Source organism: Oncorhynchus nerka, linkage group LG7 (assembly GCF_034236695.1).
Source record: "Oncorhynchus nerka isolate Pitt River linkage group LG7, Oner_Uvic_2.0, whole genome shotgun sequence".
NCBI lineage: Eukaryota > Metazoa > Chordata > Actinopteri > Salmoniformes > Salmonidae > Oncorhynchus > Oncorhynchus nerka.
Window position 1 is genome coordinate 94,295,102 of NC_088402.1, and position 14,282 is coordinate 94,309,383.

The following is a 14,282-nucleotide window of genomic DNA, read 5'->3' on the forward strand; positions in this document are numbered from 1 at the left end:
ATGGTGATATGGCCTGGGTCTAGTACCCTGTTAAACATTGGGACCTGGATAGGGTATGGTGATATAGCCTGGGTCTAGTACCCTGTTTAACCTTGGGACCTGGATAGGGTATGGTGATATAGCCTGGGTCTAGTACCCTGTTTAACCTTGGGACCTGGATAGGGTATGGTGATATGGCCTGGGTCTAGTACCCTGTTAAACCTTGGGACCTGGATAGGGTATGGTGATATGGCCCAGGTCTAGTACCCTGTTAAACCTTGGGACCTGGATAGGGTATGGTGATATGGCCTGGGTCTAGTACCCTGTTAAACCTTGGGACCTGGATAGGGTATGGTGATATAGCCTGGGTCTAGTACCCTGTTAAACCTTGGGACCTGGATAGGGTATGGTGATATAGCCTGGGTCTAGTACCCTGTTAAACCTTGGGACCTGGATAGGGTATGGTGATATAGCCTGGGTCTAGTACCCTGTTAAACCTTGGGACCTGGATAAGGTATGGTGATATGGCCTGGGTCTAGTACCCTGTTAAACCTTGGGACCTGGATAGGGTATGGTGATATGGCCCAGGTCTAGTACCCTGTTAAACCTTGGGACCTGGATAGGGTATGGTGATATGGCCTGGGTCTAGTACCCTGTTAAACCTTGGGACCTGGATAGGGTATGGTGATATGGCCTGGGTCTAGTACCCTGTTAAACCTTGGGACCTGGATAGGGTATGGTGATATAGCCTGGGTCTAGTACCCTGTTAAACCTTGGGACCTGGATAGGGTATGGTGATATGGCCTGGGTCTAGTACCCTGTTAAACCTTGGGACCTGGATAGGGTATGGTGATATGGCCTGGGTCTAGTACCCTGTTAAACCTTGGGACCTGGATAGGGTATGGTGATATGGCCTGGGTCTAGTACCCTGTTAAACATTGGGACCTGGATAGGGTATGGTGATATAGCCTGGGTCTAGTACCCTGTTAAACCTTGGGACCTGGATAGGGTATGGTGATATGGCCTGGGTCTAGTACCCTGTTTAACCTTGGGACCTGGATAGGGTATGGTGATATGGCCTGGGTCTAGTACCCTGTTAAACCTTGGGACCTGGATAGGGTATGGTGATATAGCCTGGGTCTAGTACCCTGTTAAACCTTGGGACCTGGATAGGGTATGGTGATATAGCCTGGGTCTAGTACCCTGTTAAACCTTGGGACCTGGATAGGGTATGGTGATATAGCCTGGGTCTAGTACCCTGTTAAACCTTGGGACCTGGATAGGGTATGGTGATATGGCCTGGGTCTAGTACCCTGTTAAACCTTGGGACCTGGATAGGGTATGGTGATATGGCCTGGGTCTAGTACCCTGTTAAACCTTGGGACCTGGATAGGGTATGGTGATATGGCCTGGGTCTAGTACCCTGTTTAACCTTGGGACCTGGATAGGGTATGGTGATATGGCCTGGGTCTAGTACCCTGTTAAACCTTGGGACCTGGATAGGGTATGGTGATATGGCCTGGGTCTAGTACCCTGTTAAACCTTGGGACCTGGATAGGGTATGGTGATATAGCCTGGGTCTAGTACCCTGTTAAACCTTGGGACCTGGATAGGGTATGGTGATATAGCCTGGGTCTAGTACCCTGTTAAACCTTGGGACCTGGATAGGGTATGGTGATATAGCCTGGGTCTAGTACCCTGTTAAACCTTGGGACCTGGATAGGGTATGGTGATATAGCCTGGGTCTAGTACCCTGTTAAACCTTGGGACCTGGATAGGGTATGGTGATATGGCCTGGGTCTAGTACCCTGTTAAACCTTGGGACCTGGATAGGGTATGGTGATATGGCCCAGGTCTAGTACCCTGTTAAACCTTGGGACCTGGATAGGGTATGGTGATATGGCCTGGGTCTAGTACCCTGTTAAACCTTGGGACCTGGATAGGGTATGGTGATATAGCCTGGGTCTAGTACCCTGTTAAACCTTGGGACCTGGATAGGGTATGGTGATATAGCCTGGGTCTAGTACCCTGTTAAACATTGGGACCTGGATAGGGTATGGTGATATAGCCTGGGTCTAGTACCCTGTTAAACCTTGGGACCTGGATAAGGTATGGTGATATGGCCTGGGTCTAGTACCCTGTTAAACCTTGGGACCTGGATAGGGTATGGTGATATGGCCTGGGTCTAGTACCCTGTTAAACCTTGGGACCTGGATAGGGTATGGTGATATGGCCTGGGTCTAGTACCCTGTTAAACCTTGGGACCTGGATAGGGTATGGTGATATGGCCTGGGTCTAGTACCCTGTTAAACCTTGGGACCTGGATAGGGTATGGTGATATAGCCTGGGTCTAGTACCCTGTTAAACCTTGGGACCTGGATAGGGTATGGTGATATGGCCTGGGTCTAGTACCCTGTTAAACCTTGGGACCTGGATAGGGTATGGTGATATGGCCTGGGTCTAGTACCCTGTTAAACCTTGGGACCTGGATAGGGTATGGTGATATGGCCTGGGTCTAGTACCCTGTTAAACATTGGGACCTGGATAGGGTATGGTGATATAGCCTGGGTCTAGTACCCTGTTAAACCTTGGGACCTGGATAGGGTATGGTGATATGGCCTGGGTCTAGTACCCTGTTTAACCTTGGGACCTGGATAGGGTATGGTGATATGGCCTGGGTCTAGTACCCTGTTAAACCTTGGGACCTGGATAGGGTATGGTGATATAGCCTGGGTCTAGTACCCTGTTAAACCTTGGGACCTGGATAGGGTATGGTGATATGGCCTGGGTCTAGTACCCTGTTAAACCTTGGGACCTGGATAGGGTATGGTGATATAGCCTGGGTCTAGTACCCTGTTAAACCTTGGGACCTGGATAGGGTATGGTGATATGGCCTGGGTCTAGTACCCTGTTAAACCTTGGGACCTGGATAGGGTATGGTGATATGGCCTGGGTCTAGTACCCTGTTAAACCTTGGGACCTGGATAGGGTATGGTGATATGGCCTGGGTCTAGTACCCTGTTTAACCTTGGGACCTGGATAGGGTATGGTGATATGGCCTGGGTCTAGTACCCTGTTAAACCTTGGGACCTGGATAGGGTATGGTGATATGGCCTGGGTAGGGTATGGTGATATGGCCTGGGTCTAGTACCCTGTTAAACCTTGGGACCTGGATAGGGTATGGTGATATGGCCTGGGTCTAGTACCCTGTTAAACCTTCGGACCTGGATAGGGTATGGTGATATAGCCTGGGTCTAGTACCCTGCTAAACCTTGGGACCTGGATAGGGTATGGTGATATAGCCTGGGTCTAGTACCCTGTTAAACCTTGGGACCTGGATAGGGTATGGTGATATAGCCTGGGTCTAGTACCCTGTTAAACCTTGGGACCTGGATAGGGTATGGTGATATGGCCTGGGTCTAGTACCCTGTTTAACCTTGGGACCTGGATAGGGTATGGTGATATGGCCCAGGTCTAGTACCCTGTTAAACTTTGGGACCTGGATAGGGTATGGTGATATGGCCTGGGTCTAGTACCCTGCTAAACCTTGGGACCTGGATAGGGTATGGTGATATGGCCTGGGTCTAGTACCCTGTTAAACCTTGGGACCTGGATAGGGTATGGTGATATGGCCTGGGTCTAGTACCCTGTTAAACCTTGGGACCTGGATAGGGTATGGTGATATGGCCTGGGTCTAGTACCCTGTTAAACCTTGGGACCTGGATACCTGGGGTATGGTGATATGGCCTGGGTCTAGTACCCTGTTAAACCTTGTTGGGACCTGGATAGGGTATGGTGATATGGCCTGGGTCTAGTTAAACCTTGGGACCTGGATAGGGTATGGTGATATGGCCTGGGTCTAGTACCCTGTTAAACCTTGGGACCCGGATAGGGTATGGTGATATGGCCCAGGTCTAGTACCCTGTTAAACCTTGGGACCCGGATAGGGTATGGTGATATGGCCCAGGTCTAGTACCCTGTTAAACCTTGGGACCTGGATAGGGTATGGTGATATAGCCTGGGTCTAGTACCCTGTTAAACCTTGGGACCTGGATAGGGTATGGTGATATGGCCTGGGTCTAGTACCCTGTTTAACCTTGGGACCTGGATAGGGTATGGTGATATGGCCCAGGTCTAGTACCCTGTTAAACTTTGGGACCTGGATAGGGTATGGTGATATGGCCTGGGTCTAGTACCCTGCTAAACCTTGGGACCTGGATAGGGTATGGTGATATAGCCTGGGTCTAGTACCCTGTTAAACCTTGGGACCTGGATAGGGTATGGTGATATGGCCTGGGTCTAGTACCCTGTTAAACCTTGGGACCTGGATAGGGTATGGTGATATGGCCTGGGTCTAGTACCCTGTTTAACCTTGGGACCTGGATAGGGTATGGTGATATGGCCTGGGTCTAGTACCCTGCTAAACCTTGGGACCTGGATAGGGTATGGTGATATGGCCTGGGTCTAGTACCCTGTTTAACCTTGGGACCTGGATAGGGTATGGTGATATGGCCTGGGTCTAGTACCCTGCTAAACCTTGGGACCTGGATAGGGTATGGTGAAATGGCCTGGGTCTAGTACCCTGTTTAACCTTGGGACCTGGATAGGGTATGGTGATATGGCCTGGGTCTAGTACCCTGCTAAACCTTGGGACCTGGATAGGGTATGGTGATATGGCCTGGGTCTAGTACCCTGTTAAGGGAGTCTAACCTGTACCAACATCAGCCCTTTGATAAGGTTGAGAATAAATAGTTCATCTGATGCTTCTCTCTTCAGTACAGTTTTCAGTTGGCTCTCTCTCATTCACCTGACTAGGTTACTCTTGTACAATTCTAAATAGCCAACATACTAAAACAGCTATTGGTAAAAAAAAAAGGGTTTTAATTATACTTTTATCTCATGTTCATCATTCTTATTTGAAGGTCCTTACAAACGGTCTGTTCCAGGTACGTAGCAGTAAAAAACAAGAATCCTGGAAGAGATGGAGTCTGGGAAAAAAAGTAATATATATATATTATTAATGGTGAAAACAAAACAGGTCATCATCATCACTTCGCTTAACTTCCTTATCCGATGCTTTATATAACTCGATCACCGTGAAGATAAGGTTTAAAATAATTGGATTATCTGGTGCTTCCTCTCTTCAGTTTTTTTTTGAATCACTGATTAGGCAGATCCCTCTGTAGGCCGAAATAAGCACCACATACCTTGACTACATAATAAATACATACATTAACTGGTCTAGGATCAGTGGGTTAACTGGTCTAGGATCAGTGGGTTAACTGGTCTAGGATCAGTGGGTTAACTGGTCTAGGATCAGTGGGTTAACTGGTCTAGGATCAGTGGGTTAACTGGTCTAGGAACAGTGGGTAAACTGGTCTAGGAACAGGCTAACAGGTCTAGGAACAGTGGGTTGACAGGTCTAGGAACAGTGGGTTAACTGGTCTAGGAACAGTGGGTTAACTGGTCTAGGAACAGTGGGTTAACTGGTCTAGGATCAGTGGGTTAACTGGTCTAGGATCAGTGGGTTAACTGGTCTAGGATCAGTGGGTTAACTGGTCTAGGATCAGTGGGTTAACTGGTCTAGGATCAGTGGGTTAACTGGTCTAGGATCAGTGGGTTAACTGGTCTAGGATCAGTGGGTTAACTGGTCTAGGAACAGTGGGTTAACTGGTCTAGGATCAGTGGGTTAACTGGTCTAGGAACAGTGGGAACAGGTGGGTTAACTGGTCTAGGAACAGGTGGGTTAACTGGTCTAGGAACAGTGGGTTAACTGGTCAGTGGGTTAACTGGAACAGTGGGGTAACTGGCCTAGGATCAGTGGGTTAACTGGTCTAGGAACAGTGGGTTAACTGGTCTAGGATCAGTGGGTTAACTGGTCTAGGAACAGTGGGTTAACTGGTCTAGGAACAGTGGGTTAACTGGTCTAGGAACAGTGGGTTAACTGCCTTGTTCAGGGGATCAGTGGGTTAACTGGTCTAGGATCAGTGGGTTAACTGCCTTGTTCAGAGGATCAGTGGGTTAACTGGTCTAGGATCAGTGGGTTAACTGCCTTGTTCAGGGGATCAGTGGGTTAACTGGTCTAGGATCAGTGGGTTAACTGGTCTAGGAACAGTGGGTTAACTGGCCTAGGATCAGTGGGTTAACTGGTCTAGGATCAGTGGGTTAACTGGTCTAGGAACAGTGGGTTAACTGCCTTGTTCAGGGGATCAGTGGGTTAACTGGTCTAGGAACAGTGGGTTAACTGGTCTAGGATCAGTGGGTTAACTGCCTTGTTCAGAGGATCAGTGGGTTAACTGGTCTAGGATCAGTGGGTTAACTGCCTTGTTCAGGGGATCAGTGGGTTAACTGCCTTGTTCAGGGGATCAGTGGGTTAACTGGTCTAGGATCAGTGGGTTAACTGGTCTAGGAACAGTGGGTTAACTGCCTTGTTCAGGGGATCAGTGGGTTAACTGGTCTAGGAACAGTGGGTTAACTGCCTTGTTCAGGGGATCAGTGGGTTAACTGGTCTAGGATCAGTGGGTTAACTGGTCTAGGATCAGTGGGTTAACTGGTCTAGGATCAGTGGGTTAACTGCCTTGTTCAGGGGATCAGTGGGTTAACTGGTCTAGGATCAGTGGGTTAACTGGTCTAGGATCAGTGAGTTAACTGCCTTGTTCAGGGGATCAGTGGGTTAACTGGTCTAGGATCAGTGGGTTAACTGGTCTAGGATCAGTGGGTTAACTGGTCTAGGATCAGTGGGTTAACTGCCTTGTTCAGGGGATCAGTGGGTTAACTGGTCTAGGATCAGTGGGTTAACTGGTCTAGGAACAGTGGGTTAACTGGTCTAGGAACAGTGGGTTAACTGGTCTAGGATCAGTGGGTTAACTGGTCTAGGATCAGTGGGTTAACTGCCTTGTTCAGGGGATCAGTGGGTTAACTGGTCTAGGATCAGTGGGTTAACTGGTCTAGGAACAGTGGGTTAACTGCCTTGTTCAGGGGATCAGTGGGTTAACTGGTCTAGGATCAGTGGGTTAACTGGTCTAGGAACAGTGGGTTAACTGGTCTAGGATCAGTGGGTTAACTGCCCTGTTCAGGGGATCAGTGGGTTAACTGGTTTAGGAACAGTGGGTTAACTGGTCTAGGATCAGTGGGTTAACTGCCCTGTTCAGGGGATCAGTGGGTTAACTGGTCTAGGATCAGTGGGTTAACTGGTCTAGGATCAGTGGGTTAACTGGTCTAGGCACAGGGGGTTAACAGGTCTAGGATCAGGGGGTTAACTGGTCTAGGATCAGTGGGTTAACTGCCCTGTTCAGGGGATCAGTGGGTTAACTGGTCTAGGATCAGTGGGTTAACTGGTCTAGGATCAATGGGTTAACTGGTCTAGGATCAGTGGGTTAACTGCCTTGTTCAGGGGATCAGTGGGTTAACTGGTCTAGGATAAGTGGGTTAACTGGTCTAGGATCAGTGGGTTAACTGGTCTAGGATCAGTGGGTTAACTGGTCTAGGCACAGGGGGTTAACAGGTCTATGAACAGGGGGTTAACTGGTCTAGGAACAGTGGGTCAACTGGTCTAGGATCAGTTGGTTAACTGCCTTGTTCAGGGGATCAGTGGGTTAACTGGTCTAGGATCAGTGGGTTAACTGGTCTAGGATCAGTGGGTTAACTGCCTTGTTCAGGGGATCAGTGGGTTAACTGGTCTAGGAACAGTGGGTTAACTGGTCTAGGAACAGTGGGTTAACTGGTCTAGGATCAGTGGGTTAACTGATCTAGGAACAGTGGGTTAACTGGTCTAGGATCAGTGGGTTAACTGGTCTAGGATCAGTGGGTTAACTGGTCTAGGATCAGTGGGTTAACTGGTCTAGGATCAGTGGGTTAACTGGTCTAGGATCAGTGGGTTAACTGGTCTAGGAACAGTGGGTTAACTGGTCTAGGATCAGTGGGTTAACTGATCTAGGAACAGTGGGTTAACTGGTCTAGGATCAGTGGGTTAACTGGTCTAGGATCAGTGGGTTAACTGGTCTAGGAACAGTGGGTTAACTGGTCTAGGAACAGTGGGTTAACTGGTCTAGGAACAGTGGGTTAACTGGTCTAGGAACAGTGGGTTAACTGGTCTAGGAACAGTGGGTTAACTGGTCTAGGATCAGTGGGTTAACTGGTCTAGGAACAGTGGGTTAACTGGTCTAGGAACAGTGGGTTAACTGGTCTAGGAACAGTGGGTTAACTGGTCTAGGAACAGTGGGTTAACTGGTCTAGGAACAGTGGGTTAACTGGTCTAGGAACAGTGGGTTAACTGGTCTAGGAACAGTGGGTTAACTGGTCTAGGAACAGTGGGTTAACTGGTCTAGGATCAGTGGGTTAACTGGTCTAGGAACAGTGGGTTAACTGGTCTAGGAACAGTGGGTTAACTGGTCTAGGAACAGTGGGTTAACTGGTCTAGGATCAGTGGGTTAACTGGTCTAGGAACAGTGGGTTAACTGGTCTAGGAACAGTGGGTTAACTGGTCTAGGATCAGTGGGATGACTGCCTTGTTCAGGAGCAGAACGACAGATTTTTACCTTGTCAGCTCGGGGATTCGATCTAGCAACCTTTCGGTTCTGGCCCAATGCTCTAACCACTAGGCTACTTGCCTCCCCTAGACTCTAACCACTAGGCTACCTGCCGCCCCAGATTAGGCTACCATATATGTCACATCCTCCCAAATATTTAGTTGACAACACAGGGAACCAAACATGTGCTTCGGTTCATTGTGCTGTTGGAAGGTGAACCTTTGCGCCAGTCTGAGGTCATGACCTGCTCTGGAGCAGGGTTTCATCAAGGATCTCTCTGTGCTTTGCTCCGTTCATTTTTTCTGTTAAATGTGTCTCACGTCATCTACTGATTGAGATAGGATGAAGTCTATCGACACCGTGCCGATGTCTCCTTATAGTACTGGCTCTTAGTCTGTCAAATCAAATCAAATGTATTTATAAAGCCCTTCTTACGTCAGCTGATATCTCAAAGTGCTGTACAGAAACCCAGCCTAAAACCCCAAACAGCAAGCAATGCAGGTGTAGAAGCACAGTGGCTAGGAAAAACTCCCTAGAAAGGCCAAAACCTAGGAAGAAACCTAGAGAGGAACCAGGCTATGAGGGGTGGCCAGTTATCTTCTGGTTGTGCCGGGTGGAGGCCGTCTCGTCGTTGTCGGTGATGAAGCCTACCACCGTCGTAAACTTGATCCAGTTGCAGAGGGAGGTGTTTAGTCCCAGGGTCCAGTTGCAGAGGGAGGTGTTTAGTCCCAGGGTCCAGTTGCAGAGGGAGGTGTTTAGTCCCAGGGTCCAGTTGCAGAGGGAGGTGTTTAGTCCCAGGGTCCAGTTGCAGAGGGAGGTGTTTAGTCCCAGGGTCCAGTTGCAGAGGGAGGTGTTTAGTCCCAGGGTCCAGTTGCAGAGGGAGGTGTTTAGTCCCAGGGTCCAGTTGCAGAGGGAGGTGTTTAGTCCCAGGGTCCTTAGCTTAGTGATGAGCTTTGAGGGCACTATGGTGTTGAACGCTGAGCTGTAGTCAATGATCAAATGCAAGCTTCATAAGTTAATGATACATTTCTAGCAATTGACATACCAAAATACCAGTAGTCCTGTGCTAGTAATGGTTGTTTGATGACCAGTAGTCCTGTGCTAGTAATGGTTGTTTGATGACCAGTAGTCCTGTGCTAGTAATGGTTGTTTGATGACCAGTAGTCCTGTGCTAGTAATGGTTGTTTGATGACCAGTAGTCCTGTGCTAGTAATGGTTGTTTGATGACCAGTAGTCCTGTGCTAGTAATGGTTGTTTGATGACCAGTAGTCCTGTGCTAGTAATGGTTGTTTGATGACCAGTAGTCCTGTGCTAGTAATGGTTGTTTGATGACCAGTAGTCCTGTGCTAGTAATGGTTGTTTGATGCCCCAAAGTAAACACTTAATATTACCGATCACCATATTTATTATGGCCATCCTCTCCCCCTATAATTTGACGTTTGCTCTGCACCCGATCCCTAGCTGTACAGAAAATCAGCAATATGTTCGCTAGCTCACCCAACCTCTGCTGATTGACAGTTTGTTGGTCCAATCAGAGGGCCGAGTGTGCGTTTCACGAAGGGAAAAATGCTGTAGCTACTGTGTCTGGCTGCATGCTGAGTAATCCACTGAGAGACTGTGTCACAAAATGAGACAAATCACCTGGCCAAATCATTTCAAGTCATCAGTCTCAAGTCAAAGTCAAATTAGTGACTCAAGCCAAACTCGAGTCCACAACTCTGACACTGTATGTATGGCACTAGCCTGTACCCAGATCTGTTTACGCTCTCTTGCCAACACACCAAAAATAATCTTCACTTAATCTTCTCTGTGCGGTCAGGTATTTCTCCAGACTGACACAACAGGGACGTTGTATCAGAGTGTATTGGTGGACCAGGACAGTCCAGTCAACGCTGACCTACTACTGGACCAGTCTGGACAGAATGTCTACGTCCTCACTGATGGCAAGGTAACACCTAGACCCTAACCCCTAGACCCTAACACCTAGACCCTAACCCCTAGCCACTACCCCTAGACCCTAACCCCTAGCCACTACCCCTAGACCCTAACCCCTAGACCCTAGCCACTACCCCTAGACCCTAACACCTAGCCACTACCCCTAGACCCTAACCCCTAGCCACTACCCCTAGACCCTAACCCCTAGCCACTACCCCTAGACCCTAACACCTAGACCCTAACCCCTAGACCCTAACCCCTAGCCACTACCCCTAGCCACTACCCCTAGACCCTAACACCTAGACCCTAACCCCTAGACCCTAACCCCTAGCCACTACCCCTAGACCCTAACCCCTAGCCACTACCCCTAGACCCTAACCCCTAGCCACTACCTACCCCTAGACCCTAACCCCTAGCCACTACCCCTAGACCCTAACCCCTAGCCACTACCCCTAGACCCTAACACCTAGACCCTAACACCTAGACCCTAACACCTAGACCCTAACCCTAGCCACTACCCCTAGACCCTAACCCCTAGCCACTACCCCTAGACCCTAACCCCTAGACCCTAACCCCTAGCCACTACCCCTAGACCCTAACCCCTAGACTCTAACCCCTAGCCACTACCCTAGACCCTAACACCTAGACCCTAACACCTAGACCCTAACACCTAGACCCTAACCCCTAGCCACTACCCCTAGACCCTAACCCCTAGCCACTACCCCTAGACCCTAACCCCTAGACCCTAACCCCTAGCCACTACCCCTAGACCCTAACCCCTAGCCACTACCCCTAGACCCTAACCCCTAGCCACTACCCCTAGACCCTAACCCCTAGACCCTAACCCCTAGCCACTACCCCTAGACCCTAACCCCTAGCCACTACCCCTAGACCCTAACCCCTAGCCACTACCCCTAGACCCTAACCCTAGCCACTACCCCTAGACTCTAACCCCTAGCCACTACCCCTAGACCCTAACCCCTAGACCCCTAACCCCTAGCCACTACCCTAGACCCTAACCCCTAGACTCTAACCCCTAGACCCTAACCCCTAGACCCTAACCCCTAGCCACTACCCCTAGACCCTAACCCCTAGACTCTAACCCCTAGACCCTAACCCCTAGACTCTAACCCCTAGCCACTACCCCTAGACTCTAACCCTAGCCACTACCCCTAGACCCTAAGCCCTAGCCACTACCCCTAGAACCTAACACCTAGCCACTACCCCTAGACCCTAACCCCTAGCCACTACCCCTAGACCCTAAGCCCTAGCCACTGCCCCTAGAACCTAACACCTAGCCACTACCCCTAGACCCTAACCCCTAGCCACTACCCCTAACACCTAGCCACTACCCCTAGACCCTAACCCCCTAGCCACTACCCCTAGACCCTAACCCCTAAACACTACCCCTAGACCCTAACCCCTATACAATACCCTAGACCCTAACCCCTAGCCACTATTCCTAGACCCTAACTCCTAGCCACTACCCCTAAACTCTAGCCCCTAAACACTACCCCTAGACCCTAACCCCTAAACACTACCCCTAGACCCTAACCCCTAGCCACTATCCCTAGACCCTAACCCCTAGCCACTACCCCTAGACCCTAACCACTACCCCTAGACCCTAACCCCTAAACACTACCCCTAGACCCTAACCCCTAAACACTACCCCTAGACTCAAACTCCTTATCCATGTGGATAATATACCTGATGTCTCTCTCGCTCTCTCCCCCTTCCCCCTCTCTCCCTCTCTTTCTTTCTCTCTCTCACCCCCCACCCTCTCTCTCCACTCCATCTCCCTCTCTCTCCCCCTCTCCCCCTCTCTCTCGCTCTCTCCCCCTCCTCCTCTCTCTCCCCCTTCCCCCTCCCCCTTTTTCTTTCTCTCTCTCTCCACCATCTCCCCCCCTCTTCCCCCCCCTCTCCCTCGCTCTCTCCCCTTCCCCCCTCTCTCCCTCTCTTTCTTTCTCTCTCTCACCCCCTCTCTCTTTCCCCCTCTTTCTGTCTCCCTCACTCTCTCTTCTCTCTCTCTCTCTAACTCTCTCTCTCTCTCTCTCAGGTGTCCAAGGTGGCTGTATCTCAGTGTGAACAGCAGCCTGACTGCCAGTCCTGTCTGTCTGTCAGAGATCCTTACTGTGGCTGGTGTGTCCTGGAGGGAAGGTACTGAACACTGACACTCTTCCTGGGTTTATTATGGATCCCCATTAGTTCCTGCCAAGGCAGCAGCTACTCTTCCTGGGGTTTATTATGGATCCCCATTAGTTCCTGCCAAGGCAGCAGCTACTCTTCCTGGGGTTTATTATGGATCCCCATTAGTTCCTGCCAAGGCAGCAGCTACTCTTCCTGGGTTTATTATGGATCCCCATTGGTTCCTGCCAAGGCAGCAGCTACTCTTCCTGGGTTTATTATGGATCCCCATTGGTTCCTGCCAAGGCAGCAGCTAATCTTCCTGGGGTTTATTATGGATCCCCATTAGTTCCTGCCAAGGCAGCAGCTACTCTTCCTGAGGTTTATTATGGATCCCCATTAGTTCCTGCCAAGGCAGCAGCTACTCTTCCTGGGGTTTATTATGGATCCCCATTAGTTCCTGCCAAGGCAGCAGCTACTCTTCCTGGGGTTTATTATGGATCCCCATTAGTTCCTGCCAAGGCAGCAGCTACTCTTCCTGGGGTTTATTATGGATCCCCATTAGTTCCTGTCAAGACAGCAGCTACTATTCCTGGGGTTTATTAAGGATCTATGTAGTACTGTGGAATAGAGTTCCATGTAGTCATGGCTCTATGTAGTACTGTGGAATAGAGTTCCATGTAGTCATGGCTCTATGTAGTACTGTGGAATAGAGTTCCATGTAGTCATGGCTCTATGTAGTACTGTGGAATAGAGTCCCATGTAGTCATGTCTCTATGTAGTACTGTGGAATAGAGTTCCATGTAGTCATGGCTCTATGTAGTACTGTGGAATAGAGTTCCATGTAGTCATGGCTCTATGTAGTACTGTGGAATAGAGTCCCATGTAGTCATGTCTCTATGTAGTACTGTGGAATAGAGTTCCATGTAGTCATGGCTCTATGTAGTACTGTGGAATAGAGTTCCATGTAGTCATGGCTCTATGTAGTACTGTGGAATAGAGTTCCATGTAGTCATGGCTCTATGTAGTACTGTGGAATAGAGTCCCATGTAGTCATGTCTCTATGTAGTACTGTGGAATAGAGTTCCATGTAGTCATGGCTCTATGTAGTACTGTGGAATAGAGTTCCATGTAGTCATGGCTCTATGTAGTACTGTGGAATAGAGTTCCATGTAGTCATGGCTCTATGTAGTACTGTGGAATAGAGTTCCATGTAGTCATGGCTCTATGCATGGCTCTCAGAACTTCCGGGTTGAAGCGAGCGGTCGCATCTGCACTCGGTCCGCAGGTAGTATTACATTTCATTACATTTCATTATAGTACAACGGTTTGATTTGTCTAATCTTAGCAATTTCTTCTTAGCTAGCTACATAGCCGTCTTTGTATCATAGATAATTGCGTAATTATCGTATTTCGTCGTCCTAACGCAGTCTACACTGCCCTGCAGCTAGCCAGCTAGCTAACGTCCACCGTTTGCTAGTCCACCGTCTACCGATTAGCAGCACAACTATTACACTCAACTGAACGACTTGATTAGTGTAGTGTTAGCTAGCTACATAGTTGTCTTTGCTGTCTTCGTATCCAAGATAATTGTGTAGTTTAGAGTGTGTAGTTTTAGAGTGATTATCTTAATTTACCGAGGTTAGCTAGCCAGCTATTTGTCGTCCTGGCGGGAACTAACTTCCTCAGTGGTAGGGAGGGAGACACTGCTAGGGC

General features: G+C 49.2%; 1 protein-coding gene across 1 annotated transcript in view; it reads left to right on the plus strand.

The window, feature by feature from the left end:
- Window positions 1-14,282, plus strand: part of plxnb3 (plexin B3) — a 297,715-nt gene that overhangs the window by 205,247 nt on the left and 78,186 nt on the right. Inside the window, exons 5-6 of the mRNA XM_065021111.1 lie at window positions 10,327-10,455; window positions 12,499-12,599. Coding sequence (XP_064877183.1) covers window positions 10,327-10,455; window positions 12,499-12,599 — 230 coding nt within the window. The remainder of the gene's footprint in view (window positions 1-10,326; window positions 10,456-12,498; window positions 12,600-14,282) is intronic.